Source organism: Podarcis raffonei, chromosome 13 (genome assembly GCF_027172205.1).
Source record: "Podarcis raffonei isolate rPodRaf1 chromosome 13, rPodRaf1.pri, whole genome shotgun sequence".
Classification (NCBI taxonomy): Eukaryota; Metazoa; Chordata; class Lepidosauria; order Squamata; family Lacertidae; genus Podarcis; species Podarcis raffonei.
The window spans coordinates 805,061-824,704 of NC_070614.1; the positions used below are offsets into that span (position 1 = coordinate 805,061).

Consider the following 19,644-nt stretch of genomic DNA (forward strand, 5'->3'; position numbering starts at 1 on the left):
CGGCCAAAATCTCCCAGAAAGACATGCACAAAGTTGATGCACTCATCTATTTACTGGACATATTTGCTTACAAAAGGATATAACCCAGGTTTTTAAGAATGTGGAAGGAAAATTGCAGCAAAAGAAGGCCTAATCTGCACAGACCAATTTGGGGCTAAATCAGAGGCTACTTTTTCATGTCACAAAAATTATTGGTCCAGGAGTCTCAGCATTGTCATTGTTTATTTGGATGCTGCCATTCCAGAACAAACTATGTTCAAGGTGCCTCACAAATAAAAAAATAATTACATAATTTACCAAGTTACAAAATATAACAAAATTTAAACAATGAACAATTAATGAGAACACCCATGAAGAAATAATGAATAAAATCAAACAATCCTCTTACAGTAAATAAAAATACCACCATAAAATCACATAAGTCTTGCACTAGCAACCCAGGTCCAATGGCCCTCCAGACTTCTCCAGGGGCCTGATGCTGGGGATTAGATGCAAGGGCCAAAGCTCTCCTTCTGCTGCTTGAAGCCCCATTCCAGCTGATGTCTGGACATGTCTCAGCCCCATGCGCACACCCAGGCTCAGAGCATAGACTTACACATTCTCAATGAGCTGCTCCAGGTCCTGCACCTTCCGGGACAATTCCTCAGCAGGAGGAAAGCTCTTCCCCACCTTCATGAACAGAGCGGCAATCTTGTTGCTGCGCAGGAAGCCCGCCGCCCGCCGCTTGAGGCCGTGGAGGACACAGGCTTCAACGGCAGCTGGAAGGAGACAAGAGAGAGGGGCCAGATGGTGCATTAGGAGGGAGCAGTGAGGCAGTCAAGTTCGCTGATGATGGGAAGTTGTTAAAAAAGAGATTGCAAAGAGCTCCAAAAGAATGTTTCCAAAGTGAGAAAATGGGTGGTGAAACTGGCAAATGATATTCAGTGAAATGTGTAAAGTGATACATGTGGGACCAAAATGTCTTAATTGCCCGTACATGTACATGGGGTCTGAACTAGCGATGACTGACCAGGAGCGAGACCTTGGGTCTCAATGAAGATGTCACTCCAAAGTGCAATGGCTGTGAAAAAGGCAAATTCCATGCTAGGGATCATTAGGAAAGGAATTGAAAATAAATCTGCTGGCATCATAATGCTGAAAACTATGGTGCAACTGCACTTTGAATCCTGTGTCCAGTTCTGGTCGCCTCGCCTCAAAAAGGATATTGTAGAGTTGGAAAAGGTTCAGAAAAAGGCAACCAGAATGATCCAAGGAAAAGAGGGACTCCTCTATAAATAAAGGTTGCAGAGTTTGAGACTTTTTAGTTGAGAGAAAAGGCGAGTAAGAGGAGACAGGATTGAAGTTCATAAAATGATGAACAGAAAGTGGACAGAGAAAACTGTTTCTCCCTCTCTCATACCACAGGCCACTGTGAGAACAGGATGCGGGACAAAATCCACAAGGTCCTTCTTATGTTCTTTTATTATGATAATTTTTATTAATTTTTCATTAATAACAATCCAATGGAGGCCACATTAATACAATACCAAATCATGCCAAATCACAATACAATCAAAAGAACCAATAAATCAGTTCCGAAATCAACATTTTTGGATGACTTCCCATGTTCCGACTATCAGGAGTTGATGTTATTGATGTTATTCCTTGATCCTGCGCCAATTCTCTTAATTAGTCCAAGTTCCACAATTCCGATCTTAATCCTTTGTGGGGGTTTTTGCAGCCACTGATGTGACCACTTTCGAACGTATTTAATAAATCCATATCCATTCAATTGCAGAGGGAGTTTTATATCCTGTAGCTGTGTAAAATATTTAATTACCTTCTTTCTCCCCCCCCCCCTTCCTGTTGTAATCAGTCAGTTTTCTTCAACATTGCCCCTCCTTCGAGAACTGATTTCTACGTGCGACACGTCTCCATTTTGTCCCATCCGAAAGCATTCCAGAGCCCGGCCACGGCTTCTGGCCTACTTCCAGTGTTTATCTCCCTGTTCCTTCTAACGAGCTGGTGCCTTGCCAAAACCATAATAAATCAGAATCAGAGCTCTCTTTAACGGGCAATGTCACAAATCATCACAGTATTTCACACAGTCTATTCTTTTAAGTACTCCATAAAGAAAAGAGTCCCATGGACTGCAAAAAGCTCAAACCTCTCCATTCTGAAGGAAATCGACCCTGAGTGCTCACTGGAAGGACAGATCGTGAAGCTGAGGCTCTGGCCACCTCATGAGAAGAGAAGACTCTCTGGAAAAAACTCTGATGTTGGGTAAGATTGAGGGCACAAGGAGAAGGGGACGACGGAGGAAGAGATGGTGGGATAGTGTTCTCGAAGCTACGAACATGAGTTTGACCAAACTGCGGGAGGGAGTGGAGGACAGAAGTGCCTGGTGTGCTCTGGTCCATGGGGTCATGAAGAGTCAGACACGACTACTAAACAACAACAACGAAGAAAATTATAGGTTCTTGTTGAATCCCTCTAGCATTCCATATATAGTTGTAATTCATTAATAATTTCATTCCATTAATAATTGATTCTTCTTCAGTGAAGACTTGCCAAATCATAGCACAACAAATACACAAAGAGAACAAAGGCTCCTCTTCACTTACGTAGCATTCCAATTATGATAACGAAAGTCCTCTCCAGATCAAAACCTTGGCACCCAGTGGCTGATTCATTTAGCAGGTTATCTTTCTCCTTCTTCCAAAACACATGTTTCTTATGTCCAAAATCAGATACATTTTACAAAAAACAGAGATACCGCCGTTCATGGCAACCGCCTTGGGGAGTTTCCAATACGTGCAGTGCTATGCACTCTGCGTCTCTGCCCCTGCATTCCATCGGAGCGAGAAGCAGTTATCGGACGATCCACGAGGGAAAGCTCTCCCCCCAACCTGGGGGGCGGGGCTTGCAAGGATAATTACTCCCAAATTATCCTTAACTAACTGCATGGCTGGCATCCATTACTGCGGGAACAGCTGTTTGCCATGGCGGCTGTGGCGGAAGTGGTCCATCCTATGTTCATCTTACCACCTGTTCACACTCTTATCAGTTCTGCAGAGAGATCAGCTCCAACAAACACCTCCTGATGCCCTGAAATGACCTCCATTCCAGATTATCCTTATAAGAAAGCACTATTCCACTTTAGCGTTTGGTGCCAGAGTTGAGATTTCCCTCCTCTAGAGATTGCACTTCAACAATTGGAAGTTCAGAAAAGCTCCTCCCTAAGCTGTCCAAGCCCATCTTTGCCACAACATTGTCAGTCCCCGGATACCAATGCCAGCTTGGACCCACCAGCTTGGCGCAACCTGTGACCTCAACCAGGTACCCAAAGACCATTTACCACCTGCTGCTGGGGGGACTCCAACTCCACTTTGATCCTTCTCAGAACATAAGAACTTGGGAAGAGCCGGCTCTAACAGGCCTACAGCCCAGCATCCAGTTCTCACAGTGGCCAAGCAGATGCCCCAGTAGGAAGCCACAAGCAGTTTTGGGACACAAAAGCAATACCCTCTCCTCCTGTGGCTTCCAGCAACTGGGATTCAGAAGCATTGCTACCTCCAACTGTGGCGGTCAGAGCATGGCCATTGTGGCTGGTAGCCATTGATAGCCCTCTCCTCCATGAATTTGTCTCATCCTTCTTTAAAGACATCTAAGTCGGCGGCCATCACTGCCTCCTGTGGGAGTGAGTTCCATAGTTTAACTACGCACAGGGTGAAGAAGTCTGTCCATATGTCTGTTCTGAATCTTCCAACACCCAGCTTCCTTGGATGTCCACGAGTGAAGGAGATGCTGATGTCTCCAATTCTCACCCAAGGCTGACATTGCCCAGAACCAGGACAGAGGCATCTTCCCTACTGGCACTCTTGCCCTTGGGTAGCAGAGGTCCACAGCATGAGCCAGGGAGAGCACTTGCCTTGCAGGCCCCCAAGTCTTTCCAATGCTGTTGTGAATTCATTTGCCTTCCCTGCTGCGGGTGACAGTGCGGCTCCGTCTCTCTGGAGTCCAATGGGGGGGCAGGGGGGAGCCAGACAGAGTAAATTAGCATTTTGGGTCTGAATTATTTTCAGCTTTGGCAAGCTGCAGTGTTTCCAACCCATTCAGCTGCCAGCAAGCTCCCTTATCAGCAGACAGCATGGCAGCCCACAGCATAGCGGGGGGAAGAAACAGCAGAAGCTACCTAGAATCATAGAATTGTAGACTTGGGAGGGAACCCCAAAGGCCATCCAGCCCAACCCCCACAATCCCCACTTACCCTCCTCTGAAGAAAAAACATGCTTCCTCTGTTACAGCCCATTTCATAAGGCTTCAAAATGACAAATCAAATAATTTTTGCTGATTAACTGACAGAAGCTCAGTAAAATTTGTGAGGGCAACTTGCAAACTCAGGGAACACTGGTTCATTTTCTTAGGCTACTTTGCTTCTGGTGTGTTACTGTCAGTTGGGAATGAACGAGAACATATTCAAGGGGTTAGTGCTCAAAGAGAGTGCTTCTTCAAACAAGGAAAAGTCATTGTCAGTTATCTGAAAAAGGGGGCACTGACACTGCTGTTTTGGTGACAAGTCTGGGGTAGAGCTCCCTGACCCACCACTCACAGGTCAAGTTTGATAGGTGGGTGGAACAGACAGACAAACCCCTTCCCAAAATATCTAGTACAGTGGTACCTCGGGTTACATACACTTCAGGTTATATACGCTTCAGGTTACAGACTCTGCTAACCCAGAAATAGTACCTCGGGTTAAGAACTTTGCTTCAGGATGAGAACAGAAATCATGCTCTGGCAGCGCGGCAGCAGCAGGAGGCCCCATTAGCTAAAGTGGTGCTTCAGGTTAAGAACAGTTTCAGGTCCGTACTTAACCTGAAGCACCACTTTAGCTAATGGGGCCTCCCGCTGCTGCCGCGCTGCCAGAGCATGATTTCTGTTCTCATCCTGAAGCAAAGTTCTTAACCCAAGGTAATATTTCTGGGTTAGCAGAGTCTGTAACCTGAAGCGTATGTAACCTGAAGCGTATGTAACCCGAGGTACCACTGTACAGGCATGTTCAAAGTTTGTTTCAGGGGCCTGGCTGGATGATGAAGAGTGGTGGGAGGCACTAGCCCAAGAACCCCCCAGGGATGACACAGAAGAAGATGACTTAGACCCAGGACACCAATGGTGGAACTTGGAAAACCAGTCTGTGGCAGGGACAAGTTTGGAATGAAATAAAAAGGAATATGGAGGTATGGGGAAGAAAAAAATTATGCTAATGGGGAAGGATCTCGGTAATAAAAATGAATGTATTGCCTAGAATGTTATTTTTATTCCAATCCATACCGATAGTTAGTGGAGCAGGACACTTCAAACAATGGCAAAAGGACATATCTAAATCTAACTGGCAGGGGGGGAAGCCAAGGATTCAATATAAGTTACTAAAGATTCTCCTTGCCAGATTTAAAGTTATATTATGAGGTGTCCTGCCTCTGCTGGCTTCATGAAGGTATAACATTAAAGAATTCAGATATATTAGATCTGGAAGGTTATGATAACAGATTTGGATGTCATGCATATCTTTGGTATGGAAAACATAAGTACATAAGGGATTCCTGAACCATGTTGTAAGAAAATCAATATATGCTGTATGGGAAAATTATAAAAATTCCCACTCCATGGTGGTTATCACCATTAGAAGCAATATCAGTTTAAAAAAACAACATGGAAGGTGAATGCGCAACTTACAAAGAGCTGTTAACTGTAGGAAACCAATTAAAGGTGAAAAATTTGAGGATATAAGACAATTACTAACAGATTGGTTACAATACCACCAACTAAATGATCTATTTAGGTTGGACAAAGGATCGGGTTTCAGTAAAGAACTGTCAAGGTTTGCAAGAGAGTTGTTGGGAAATAATGAGAAACTATTGTCAAAAATGTATAAATTGCTGTTGGAATGGGAAACTAAAGATGAAGAGGTAAAAGCAGTAATGATTCATTGGGAAAGATGTTGGGTATAATATACAACTTGCCAATTGCAAAAGACTATGGAGGGAGGATTTGAAGTTCACCACGTGCTGTTCGCTGACTGAAAATTATATGAAAATGATGTACTGATGGTATTTGACTCCCACAAGATTAGCAAAAATGTACAAGCACACTACCAACATATGTTGGAAGTGTAAAGAGAATGAAGGCATCTTCTACCACATTTGGTGGATGTGCAAAAAGGCTAGAGCATTCTTGTTGTTTAGTCGTTTAGTCGTGTCCAACTCTTAGTGACCCCCTGGACCAGAGCACTCCAGGCGCTCCTGTCTTCCACTGCCTCCCGCAGTTTGATCAGACTCATGTTTGTAGCTTCAAGAACACTCTCCAACCATCTCGTCCTCTGTTGTCCCCTTCTCCTTGTGCCCTCCATCTTTCCCAACATCAGGGTCTTTTCCAGAGAGTCTTCTCTTCTCATGAGGTGGCCAAAGTACTGGAGCCTCAGCTTCACAATCTGTCCTCCCAGTGAGCACTCAGGGCTGATTTCCTTAAGAATGGATACGTTTGATCTTCTTGCAGTCCATGGGACTCTCAAGAGTCTCCTCCAGCACCATAATTCAAAAGCATCCATTCTTCGGCGATCAGCCTTCTTTATGGTCCAGCTCTCACTTCCATACATCACTACTGGGAAAACCATAGCTTTTACTATACGGACCTTTGTTGGCAAGGTGATGTCTCTGCTTTTTAAGATGCTGTCTAGGTTTGCCATCGCCTTTCTCCCAAGGAGCAGGCGTCTTTTAATTTCGTGACTGCTGTCACCATCCGCAGTGATCACGGAGGCCAAGAAAGTAAAATCTCTCACTGCCTCCATTTCTTCCCCTTCTATTTGCCAGGAGGTGAGGGGACCAGTGGGCATGATCTTGGTTTTTTTGATGTTGAGCTTCAGCCCATATTTTGCGCTCTCCTCTTTCACCCTCATTAAAAGGTTTTTTAATTCCTCCTCACTTTCTGCCATCAAGGTTGTGTCGTCTGCATATCTGAGGTTGTTGATATTTCTTCTGGCAATCTTAATTCCGGTTTGGGATTCATCCAGCCCAGCCTTTCGCATGATGAATTCTGCATATAAGTTAAATAAGCAGGGAGACAATATACAGCCTTATTGTACTCCTTTCCCAATTTTGAACCAGTCATTTGTTCCATATACAGTTCTAACTGTAGCTTCTTCTTTTTTTTATAAAATATTTATTGAGATTTTACAAAAACATAGGTTTAGAAAATACAAAGCATAAAAAAAATAAAAATAAAAATACAAAATACAAAAAAAATAAAAAAACACAGATAGGTAAAAAAGAATTAAAAACAAATCCATTTTTTATAACTTTAAATTCATTAGCTTGTTTCCTTGACCTCCTCACACCTCCCCTTTTTGTATTCCCATTTAAATAATCAATTCAGCAAATCCTTACCCTCTTTCGTTTATCTTAACTCTATATCTTAACATATTGTACCTTTATATTTTCATCCTTTATCAATTCATTTTTGCATATTCTCATAACTTTGTTGCTAATGCCACTTATTTTCACTCTCCAGGATGTCTGGCTCAAGGTCGGCAACCACACTACCTAGGGTGTACGAGACATCCATATCTTTCTGGTATAATTCCTCGGTGTATTCTTGCCACCTCTTCTTGATGTCTTCTGCTTCTGTTAGGTCCTTACCACTTTTGTCCTTTATTATGGTTATCTTTGTACGAAATGTTCCTTTCATATCTCCAATTTTCTTGAACAGATCTCTGGTTTTTCCCATTCTATTATTTTCCTCTATTTCTTTGCATTGCTCGTTTAAGAAGGCCTTCTTGTCTCTCCTTGCTATTTTTTGGAAATCTGCATTCAATTTCCTGTATCTTTCACTATCTCCCTCACATTTTGCTTGCCTTCTCTCCCCCGCTATTTGTAAGGCCTCATTGGACAGCCACTTTGCTTTCTTGCATTTCCTTTTCATTGGGATGGTTTTAGTTGCTGCCTCCTGTATAATGTTACGAGCCTCCATCCATAGTTCTTCAGGCACTCTGTCCACCAAATCTAAATCCTTAAACCTGTTCCTCACTTCCACTGTGTATTCATAAGGGATTTGATTTAGATTGTATCTTACCGGCCCAGTGGTTTTTCCTACTTTCTTCAGTTTAAGCTTGAATTTTGCTGTAAGAAGCTGATGATCTGAGCAGCAGTCAGCTCCAGGTCTTGTTTTTGCTGACTGTATAGAGCTTCTCCATCTTTGGCTGCAGAGAATATAATCAATCTGATTTCGATGCTGCCCATCTGGTGATGTCCATGTGTAGAGTCGTCTCTTGTGTTGTTGGAAAAGAGTGTTTGTGGTGACCAGCTTGTTCTCTTGGCAGAACTCTATTAGCCTTTGCCCTGCTTCGTTTTGAACTCCAAGGCCAAACTTGCCAGTTGTTCCTTTTATCTCTTGACTCCCTACAATCCCCTATAATGAGAAGAACATCCTTCTTTGGTGTCATTTCTAGAAGGTGTTGTAAGGCTTCATAGAATTTGTCAATTTCAGTTTCTTCAGCACCAGTGGTTGGTGCATAAACTTGCATTACTGTGATGTTAAAAGGTCTGCCTTGGATTCGTATCAAGATCATTCTATCATTTTTGATAGAATACATTGCATCCCAGTACAGCTTTCTCCACTCTTTTGTTGACTATGAGGGCCACTCCATTTCTTTTACGGGATTCTTGCCCACAGTAGTAGATATGATGGTCATTCGAACTGAATTCGCACATTCCTGTCCATTTTAGTTCACTGATGCCCAGGATGTCAATATTTATTCTTGCCTTCTCATTTTTGACCACCTCCAACTTACCAAGGTTCATGGTTCTTACATTCCAGGTTCCTATGCAATATTTTTCTTTACAGCATTGGACTTTCCTTTCGCTTCCAGGCATATCCGCAACTGAGCGTCCTTTCGGCTTTGGCCCAGCCGCTTCATCAGCTCTGAATCTACTTGCACTTGTCCTCCGCTCTTCCTCAGCAGCATGTTGGACGCCTTCCGACCTGAGGGGCTCATCTTCCAGCGTCATAACTTTTATATGCCTGTTGCCTTTGTCCATGAAGTTTTCTTGGCAGGGATACTGGAGTGGCTTGCCGGTTCCTCCTCCAGGTGGATCACATTTGGTCAAAACTCTCCACGATGACCTGTCCGTCTTGGGTGGCCCTGCACAGCATAGCTCATAGCTTCTCTGAGTTATTCAAGCCCCTTCGCCAAGGCAAGGCAGTGATCCATGAAGGGGAGAGCTTTCTAGGAAATGATATATAATGAACTGACAAAAATGTTTAAGATAACTTTTGTTATTAAAAAAACACAAAAACCAGAAGCTTTTTTAATAGGCATCACAGGAGAAGAAATACCAAGGGACTTAAAAAGACGGTTTATGTATGCAACAACAGCTGCAAGAATACTTTTTGCCCAGAGATGGAAGGAAGAGGAAACGCCAGCCAAGGAAGAGTGGATAGCGAAAATGATGGACTATGCAGAAATGGCGAAAATGACTGGGAAGATCAGACACCAAGATGATAGTAAATTTAAAAAAGAATGGCATAAATTTATAGAGTATATTAAGGAACAATGCAAAGATTTAAAGATGTTAGCAGGATTGATATAGCGCTTGTAATTTTTTAATAGGTAAAGAAATAAATAAGGATGTAATCAAAGTTGGATATACGAATTAGATGCGGTTAAAATTAAAAAATGTATTTGTGGAAAACCAGAAGGGGGAGGAGGGAAGTCTTGGGGTACAGAGAATCCCCCAATTGTATAAATAATGTTGAATTTAAGTTTGAATGATGCTAATGATGAAAACTGAAAATTAAAATTAAGAAGGAGGAGGAGGCTTGCCTGAACGCGGGAAGGCCATTTTGGCCTGCAAACCCATCCCTCCAACCTTGCGCCATACAGCAACTGGTCAAGGGTTTCCTTGCCCAACCAAAGGGACAGATGTCTCTCTCTCTTTCTTTTCTGTGGTCTGCGGTCTGACTCATCTAAGCTGCATCAAGGGAGAAGCCAGCAAGTGATGCTTTGCGATTAAGCCAAGATGACACATTGTCACTAAATAATGAACCACCAAAGCAAGTGCTGTTTACCAAGAGCTTGGCAACACAGATCCATCAGGAATGAAAGGACTCCCCCCACCATCACCCTTTCCACCTGCGTGGATGAGGCCTTTGAGGGGGACTGCCATGCAGTCAATCCCACCAAACTTCAGGCACCCACACTGGACAAGTCCTTTGAGTGGAATCCGCTGCAGCCTTTCCATTAAAGCAGGGGTGGCCAACTCCCAAGAGACTGCGATCTACTCACAGTTAAAGACTGACAGTGATCAAACTTGTTGAGCTTTTTTTAAGAAGGAAAGCCCTGTTTTGGGGGGGTTGAGCTCCTTTGGGGGGAGCCAATGATCTACCTGTTGGACGTGTCTGCATTAAAAGAAGAACAAAGCAGAAAGGCTGCAGCCATGACTTCTTAAAGGCCTGGAGGAGAACAAGGCAGAGGGATGGAACTGAAAGCTGCCCTAACCTGGCGCCATTCTCCCTTCCCCCTCCTCTGCCACTTATCATGCTAATAAGGGTTATTTAAGAGCCTGATCCTCCCATGGAGGCTGAGGGAGGCTGGCAGGCAACTCAAATTAAATTCCCATCATCCCCAGATGGTGCTCCAGAGCTGCCCTGAGGCCAAGGAGAAATGCAACAGCAGACTTAAGAGGCTGGGATGAGAATTGCCAAGCACTCCTGCCTGTCCTGCCTTGTGGGTGGTGAGGAACAGCGCTATAAACAATGTGAAGCCCATAGGGAGCCAGCCAGCTCCAGATTTGCTCTGTTCATTTGGTGATTCAGGCTACAGTTGCTCCAATGAAGAGGAGGTGGTGTCTGGATCACCCTATCTTAATTCTCTCCCCACTCACACAGCTGGCCTACCTTAACCAAAGAGTCAGGTTGAGGTAATGGTCAACAGGCATCACTTGTAGGTGGATGGCTTAGCCAAAGGACATAAGAAGGGCCTGCTGGATGAGGCTAATGGCCCATCTAGTCCAGTCTCCTGTCCCCACAGTGGCCAACCAGATGATCCAGTGGAAAGCCACAAGCAATTTTTGGGCACAAAAGCAATACCCTCCCCTCCTGTGGCTTCCAGCAACTGACATTCAGAAGCATGGCTTGGATGCAGAGCATGACCACTGCGACTAGCAGCCATTGATAGCCTCATCTTCCATGACAGACCAGCTTCTCTGACACGATCCTGCCCACCAGTTGAGAATGATTCAAAGGCTCTTCACTACATCCCCCCAATATCAGAAGTTAGGTGGCAAGTAGAGAGGGGGGCAGTTCCATGGAAGCATACAAATTTAGGGACACTTTTGAAAACTTCGTATTGTAAGACGTATTGAAGCTGTTTTGATAAGAACCTAAGATCATAAAAAAATTGTGCTGGATCAGGCCAATGGCCCATCTAGTCCACTACAGTGGTACCTCGGGTTAAGAACTTAATTTGTTCTGGAGGTCCATTCTTAACCTGAAACTGTTCTTAACCTGAGGTATCACTTTAGCTAATGGGGCCTCCTGCTGCCACTGTGCTGCCACTGCACGATTTCTGTTCTCATCCTGAAGCAAAGTTCTTAACCCGAGGTATTATTTCTGGGTTAGCAGAGTCTGTAACCTGAAGCCTCCGTAACCTGAAGCATCTGTAACCCAAGGTACCACTGTATTCTGTTCTCAAAGTGGCCAACCAGGTGCCTGTGGGAAACTCACAAGCTCAATTCAAGCCCAAGAGCCCTCTCTCCTCCTGTGGTTTCCAGCAACAGAGCATGGCGGCAATGTCTAATTGCCATTGATAGCCCTCTCCTCCATAAATTTGGTCCATGGAGGAGAGCCACCCTTGAAGATGGATGATGGCCCGAGCAAGGGAAGGTCAGTAGCTCCAGTTTTCCCCAGGCTAGCAAGACAGCCAAGCTGGTGTGCGCAAAGCAAGAGTCAGCACCTTGGAGAGAGGTAAAGGCTGAGTTCAGATCCACGACCAGTGTTTCTGCAGCTGAGCCCAACCACTAATGATGTCTCAGCAACCACCGAGTTTTATAGCAGGGTTGTGTGGCCACTGAGTAGATGCTTGACCCCCCCCCAGAACTGCCTCCTAACTAAAGGACTGGTGTCGTCTTCTGCAGCTAAGTACCTTCTTCAAGGTAATGGGGTTTCCAGCTCTTGGGATCTCTCCTCTGGGATCTCCTGATTCTCCAATGAGTCCAATAAGAGGGCCTAGCAGTGGAACTGACATTTTGGGGCTCAGGGAAGGGAAGGTGAGCTCCATGGATACAGGATGAACCAGGGCCAGATCCCTCTCCACCTTGGGGCTGCTGCAGCCTCCAAGGAGTCTTGGTGTGGGATCAGGAAAAAAATCCACAGTTGGTAAGGCAAAACAGATAGATGGAACAGTCTATTTCCAGTTCAGATCAATTTTCCATGTTTATTCTTAAGCCCCACCTCATCCCTGACTAGATGTCATCCGAAAGGGCAGTGTGCAACTGCCTTTAAGAAGCTACTGAAGCTCACAGCTCAGATATTGGTGGCCAGGCATGACCGATGGAGCACAAAGGGGAAACTGCACACCAGACGGGAGACGTCCAGCTGGCAGACTTACCACAAAAGGAAATGATGTGGCTGCTGTCTTCATGTACAAACTTCCTGGTGACGGATTCCTCCATTATCTGTTTCACCTGCAAAACAGTAGAGACAAAACAAAAGAAAGGTGAGTTTTTTAGTTTGTGAAGGTAAAATTAAAGTATTAGGTTCCAGTCCCCTTGCTAGCAGACTGGATCGCTCCCAGGACAGAGATCATTCCAGAGTTTGAAGCTTTGAGGCCGCAGGGACCAAGTTCAAAGAGCTCCTGAGAGCCCCTCCAAAACACACACACAAGAAGTAGAAGGATTTTTGTGACTATGCCTAGAAGCTGAACTCAGATGCAAGTAGAGCAGAAGGCTGAAAATTAAGCCCTGGGGAGCAGAGAGCAGTTGGATTAAAAGTGCCTGCATCAAAATGAAATCCATTTACAGCAGTTTTAAAAATTGCTCTTAAAGGAATGAAGCACACAGGCCACACTGAGTGCTTTGTTCCTGTAATGGCAACAGGAATGTGATGGAAGGGTACAAGGGGTCACCGGGCAAGTGAAGATCAGTGGGTTACAGAAGGTGCTCCTCCCAATCCCTGGGCTATGGATTCTCCCCTGGGGCTGCTGCCCCACCCACAAAGCTCCGCTTATTCACCCCGATTCCAGCTGCAGCAACATGAAAAGTGAGGCACAAAATGAGTGGGCACCTTGCAAGAGCAGCTGTCAGAGAAGGTGAGGAGAGGATGAAGCTTCCCCCTCCACCATCCCATCAGCCATCCTCCCCTTCCTCCTGCCTCACATTATGAGAGAAACGTTTTACTTGCACACAGCAGATGCCTGTGCACAACTCCCCAGGATTTTAAAATAATGGTGCTGAGAGCAGATGGCAGGACAGGTAGGAAAGGGAGAGATTTTAAATCTGTCTTGGGGTGGCAGCTGCTCCTTCCAGGAACATCTCTGTCATTCTTTAGCTAAGATTTCTGCATTGGAGGGGGTTGTACCAGCCTGCAAGCGCTCCAATTGGAGAACAGCCTTTACCAAAGGTGTCATGGACTTTGAAGATGCTTGAACTCAGGACGAAAGGGAGAAATGAGCTAAGAGGAAGGCAGGCCTGGCAAACTCTCACTGGGATCAACTCCCACCCGGAAACCCATGTCCCCACTGTGGAAGGACGTGTGGATCCAGAATTGGCCTCCACAGTCAGTTATAGCCTCCCTGTTAAGACCATATTGAGGGTAGACAATCTTACTCGGCTATGAGGGATCGCCAAAGAAGAAGACAACTAGATTACCCTTGAGGATCCCTTCCAACTCTGCAATTCTTTGATTCGATGAAATCCAAGAACCTAAGAAGCTCCCCTGCTGGATCAGATCAAGGGTCCGATAGGGAGGATAGGATGGGGAAAACTAACTTAGTCACCCCTCTCATGTCAGAAGATTCCTGGCAACCAGCCAGCCATTCTGGGAGGCAAAGGGGCCCAACAAGCAGGGATTTTTCCTTTCCCAGGAATCAGAAAAGGTCCTGCATCTGCACCAATCCTTTCCTGAAGAAAACTGCTTTTAATGAGCTTCCTATGTTCTGCAGGGAATGTGATGGGAAGCAGCCCTTAGAGAAAGCTGCCCTGAGAGAAAAACAGTTGTGATCCCTGTCCTCTTATGAGAAGAAGGAAATCGAAAAGGTGATGGCAGCTCAAGAGCTCCAGCTCAAAGCAGCTCTGAGCACAGACTTGCTTTCTTAAATGTCTTAAATGTGTCTTCTTTTGCACTTGGGAGAGCCGTGCATGTTCTATTATACACCTGGAAGGTATCACACACGCAAATCCCAAGTTGGTAAAACTCAAAGAGTCAGATTTTAGAATATTTATATCCTCTGTAATTTGTGTTCCGTTTTGCTTGCAGAGCTAGGCTTTTGTGGACTTACTGGCTGAACTGCCACATGATTTCTTTAAAAAGAAAAATTAAAAGCTGCTTTTAAGGGGGAATTTTTGGCTAGCTGGGTAGTTGCTAGTTAGCTAGTAGAGAAGTGTGGGATGTGACCTCTCAGGTGAGGGTAATGCAGATCTAACAGCTGAGCTCTTGAAAAGCTTGTGCTGCCTTACAAACATTGAACTGGCTTATCCTTTGAAAGCACATGAAACAGGAAGTGGCCAGGCTCCTCCTCACTTGCATTGCCAACATCCAGCTCTGTTTGTCTCTGCAGTGCTAACAAGCCCAGGCTTTGCTCCTGCCGCTGTGCTCCTTTCCCGGGGTGCAGCTGCTGCCTCTTTTCACAGGACAGTGTGAGCTTTACAGCTGCTCAGCCAACAGCGGATGCACCAGGCCAATGACTAAACCCATTCAGCCGACAATCCCTCTCAGCTCCTTTCTGCTGCCTCACCTGCCAGCTGCGCTTCCTGCCCCCAATGTGTCCTTAGGATGATAATAAAATAATGGCATTCAGAGTCACAATTTCCTGTGCAGGTTTGGTGCTTTCCCTATCCTTGCCTTGCTGTGGGACAGGAAGCGGGGTTTGAACCTGAAGCAGAGATCAGTCCCAGTGAGTGTTTGTATTGCAAACAGATTGAGAAATGAAGAAGCAGAAGGGGCCTCTAACCATGTGCAGAGTGCCTCTCAGCTGGCACTAAATTAGTACCCATGGCCCCCTGCCACACATCCAAGGTGGGATTTGCCTGCTCCCCCACCCCATTCCTCAGCACGCATAAATTCCCCAACTGAGTCTGTTCAAACACTTAAATAGGACCTGATTGCAGAGGGGATCCTGTGCTCAATTCCCCCAAACAGCAGACGGGGAGGGAAGCCTATCTCTGCATGGCACCATTCCAGGTGGAAGATAGGGAGCTCACAGGAAAGAATAATTAAATCCCTGCACACAGAAAATCAGCAGCTCAGGGAGAATGGTGCTAGCCCAGCTTCACACTTCCATGCTGGTTTTCTAAGTGCAGGGAGTTTGCTTTTTCTTCTTGGCAGGGATAAACCCAACCCACCTGTGAAGCCTGCAGTGGTTCAGTCCAGGAACTGGTTCAACTCCTCACTGGGTGTTGGTGAATAGGAGATCTTTGTTGGGGCTCTCAGAGCTGAAGGGAATTCACAATGGCAAGAACCTGGCTGTGGAGTCGACCCAATGCCAGGATGAACAGGATGGCCTTTTAGCAAGTAGCCAATTATCTTTGAGGTGTGTGGGGGGGATTTCAACTCTCTTGAGTGTTGAGCCCATAACAGAAGTGTCCTTGCATTCCTTCACAGAACAGCAGCCCCACCCCACCCCCAATGCTGCTCTGTACAAACAAAGCTTTGCTTGTGGGGAACCATCAACTTGCCTTTCCCTCCCAAGACGCTCAGATGTTTCCGGCTAGAAAGTGGGGGAGGGGACTGCTATCCACAGCAAGAGAGCAAGTGGACTGCTGGCTGTCCCTCCAGAACAGCAATGACCCCGGCTTCCGACAGCCCCAACCCCACAGAAGGCAAACTGGTTGAGCTGCATTTTCCACCTGGTTCTGCAGCTGGAGGAGGGCAACCCTCAAGACCTGAGGCAGGCTGCCAGACTGTGCTTTCTGCCCCTCCCCTCCCTGGTATCTGACATTTGCCAGTCCTCTTCCATTTAAAAAGAATCATGGGAGGCCCATAGCTTAGTGGAAGAGCTCCCGGGCTCAGTCCCCAAAGGCATATCCAGGAAGCACAGGCAATCATTCCTATGGGAGCTCTCTGAGACTTCTTTGGGGGCACTGGGACTTCCTCTCTCTCCCCCCACCCCACCCCAAAGCACTCCTTTCTTGCATCAAGGCCTCTTTCAAAATGTCTTTGTCACAGCTGAACACGGTCTCAGATCAGAATTCCTTTTAAGTATGTATTGTTGTTGTTTTAAACTGTTTCTGTATTTATAATCGTTGTTTAAAACTATTGTTATTTACTTCATAAAATTTACACACTGTTTGATGGTAAATGCTCAGAGAGAAGGAAGCAATAAAATTATCAGAAAAAACTGTAAAAACAACTCTTCAAAACATTCAAAAGATAAGATCAGCAATCAACAAAAGTGCACTGTCAACGTTCTACATATCCAGACTGGCTTCCCTAAATGAAAATGTTTTCAGTGGGAGCAAAAAGAGTGTGGGGGGGGGGTGTCAAGAGGCAGGGACTTCCGGAGTGTGGGTGCTGCCACACTGAAGCAGCCATGAGGGCATCTATGGGGTAAGGCCATCTGGCAGGTGAACTGCTCCCAAGTTGTTATGAACTTTATACCTTGAACAGCACCCCCCCCAATATTCCATTGTTTTATCTGTTTTTATATACTGTATGTAACTGATTTATAAATGTTCTTACATTCTAAATTGCTTTGGAATGCCTCAAGGGCAGCCATTTATAAATGAAATAAATACAAGCCTGTGGGGAGAACTCCCCTTTTTATCCCACTTCACTTTTCTTTTACAGCAGGCAAGGAACCCTTTTCAGCCCCAGGCTGGCATTGCGCTTGGCCTGCCTTGCAAGGGGCATGCCTGCCAACAGTGCGTGTCACCCAGCACACTTTCACACGCAGGTGTGCACACACCTCCACAGCTGACCACACCTTCAAGGGAGAGACCGGGATGACATCCTCCAAAGGGCACTGACCTGGGCATCTCCACCCAGCCCTGCATTAAGGCTCTTTTCATGGAGGAGACGCCATCAATGGCCACGGTGGCTCTGCTGCCTTTGCTCTAGTTCCGCGGTTGGAGACAGAAATGCTGCTGAATACCAGTTGCTGGAAGGGAGAGTTGTAGGAGGGGAGAGCGCTGGAGTGCTTGGGTCCCGCTTGTAGGTTTCCCATAATGGGCATCTGGTCAGCCACTGTGAGAGCAGGATGCTGGACTCGGTGGCCTCCCATGGGCCTGATCCAGCAGGCGCTTCTGATGTTTTTAGTAGAGTCCAAGGCAGCTTGCTACACTCAACTCTTAAGGCTCCAACAACACACATTTTCCCCAGCAGTCAAACTGCCTCCTCACTGCTTTGCAAATCAAGGCTCAGAGAGAAGTTTTTAGACAGCAGTGCCAGTACCCATCCACATTAAAAGTAAACCAGGGAAGGCTGGCCTGACCTTGGCCGTGTCAGCACTGAAAAACTTGTTCTCTCATTTTGAATTTGCACAGGTGTAAACCAGGAGTATTGCACTTGGGCAAAAAAAATGAGAGGCACAAATACAAGATGGGTGACACCTGGCTTGAGAGCAGTACATGTGAAAAGGATCTAGGAGTCTTGGTTGACCACAAACTTGACATGAGCCAACAGTGTGACGCGGCAGCTAAAAAAGCCAATGCAATTCTGGGCTGCATCAATAGGAGTATAGCATCTAGATCAAGGGAAGTAATAGTGCCACTGTATTCTGCTCTGGTCAGACCTCAAGTGGAGTACTGTGTCCAGTTCTGGGCACCACAGTTCAAGAAGGACACTGACAAACTGGAACGTGTCTAGAGGAGGGCAACCAAAATGGTCAAAGGCCTGGAAACGATGCCTTATGAGGAACGGCTAAGGGAGCTGGGCATGTTTAGCCTGGAGAAGAGGAGGTTAAGGGGTGATATGATAGCCATGTTCAAATATATAAAAGGATGTCACATAGAGGAGGGAGAAAGGTTGTTTTCTGCTGCCCCAGAGAAGCGGACACGGAGCAATGGATCCAAACTACAAGAAAGAAGATTCCACCTAAACATTAGGAAGAACTTCCTGACAGTAAGAGCTGTTCGACAGTGGAATTTGCTGCCAAGGAGTGTGGTGGAGTCTCCTTCTTTGGAGGTCTTCAAGCAGAGGCTTGACAACCATATGTCAAGCTCTGAGGGTGTTTCCTGCTTGGCAGGGGGTTGGACTCGATGGCCCTTGTGGTCTCTTCCAACTCTATGATTCTATGATTCTATGAATTTGCACAGGTGTAAACAAGGAGAGCCTTTTGGATTGCACATTGACTATCGTCTTAACAAAACACAACTCCCTCCCACCCTGTACCCCCCTCCAATTTGTCCACCTGCTGTCACCAGCCTGTAATTCCAATATCCCGCAGGGACAAGTGGAAAAAACTATCCTGCAGATAAAGCAACATCCTAATAATGAAGAAGAAAAACACACTGCTTGCATTATTCCTGTGCGTTCAATGACTGTTTGCTTTGGGTTATACAGATGATAACATAGCTGAGAAGTCTGATACGGATGGAAGAAGCACAACTGTTCTCTCTCCACCCCCTGCACACACACAAAGTTTCATTTAGGGAGACAAAAAACAATCATGGCAAGAACTGATTTTCAACAGATACCTGAGGGTGCAAAGTGGGACAATGACTTTAGGTGCCTGGGGTTAGCCTTCAATCTTAAGAAGGTAGGGATCAAAATGTTTCTCGGATCACACACACATTGCACCCAGGTACCGCTCCTAAGCACCAGGGTTGCAACACACCTGTAGAGCCAGGTGCAGCCTTTCCCACCTTCACCATATGCAGAATTCAGTTTGGGCTCCACACTTCCCAGAACCAAAGGAAATGCCACAAGGGAGCCTTCTGCAGAGCTACATTTCCCAACAAGGAAAGAACTGGAGAATTGCACTGTTTCTGTTGAGATGGAGGTGGGGGAAGGCAAGCAGAGACCTGGAAGGTAATGTGCATCTTGAAAGCTAAATCCATTTCCCCGCTAAAGCATACAAGTTCCTACAGCCATGTAAGGTTTCTTCATACCAACCAGGTGCAAAAACTCTTCTTTCTGCCTTTATTGCTGGTAACCCTCCTCCTGCCAAAATGCTTTTCTGCAGACCCGTATACAAATAGTTGAACAGAATCATAGAATTGTGGAGTTGAAAGGGACCCCCACAGGTCATCTAGTCCAACCCCCTGCAATGCAGGAATGCCTAGCTGGTTCCAGGTCTGCTCTTCTTTAAAGTGGCAGAATACCTGCTTGGCATTCAAAAGGTCCCTGGTTCAATCCCTGGCAGCGTCACCCTGTTTGAAACCCTGGAGAGCTGCTGCCAGTCAGTGTAGACAATACTGAGATACATGGACCAAGAGCAGATAAGGCAGCCCTCCCCCCATG

The 19,644-nt window shown here is 45.8% G+C and overlaps 1 protein-coding gene across 10 annotated transcripts in view; it reads right to left on the reverse strand.

Moving 5' to 3' along the window:
• Nucleotides 1-19,644, reverse strand: part of SGSM1 (small G protein signaling modulator 1) — an 82,611-nt gene that overhangs the window by 57,058 nt on the left and 5,909 nt on the right. For all 10 annotated transcript variants that reach the window (XR_008327370.1, XM_053363247.1, XM_053363251.1 and 7 more), the window contains exons 2-3: nucleotides 12,638-12,713; nucleotides 596-758 (exon numbers count right to left, since the gene is read on the reverse strand). Coding sequence is in view for 9 of the 10 variants with exons in the window: in XM_053363247.1 (XP_053219222.1) it covers nucleotides 596-758; nucleotides 12,638-12,701 (227 nt within the window). In the remaining variant the exon portion in view is untranslated. The remainder of the gene's footprint in view (nucleotides 1-595; nucleotides 759-12,637; nucleotides 12,714-19,644) is intronic.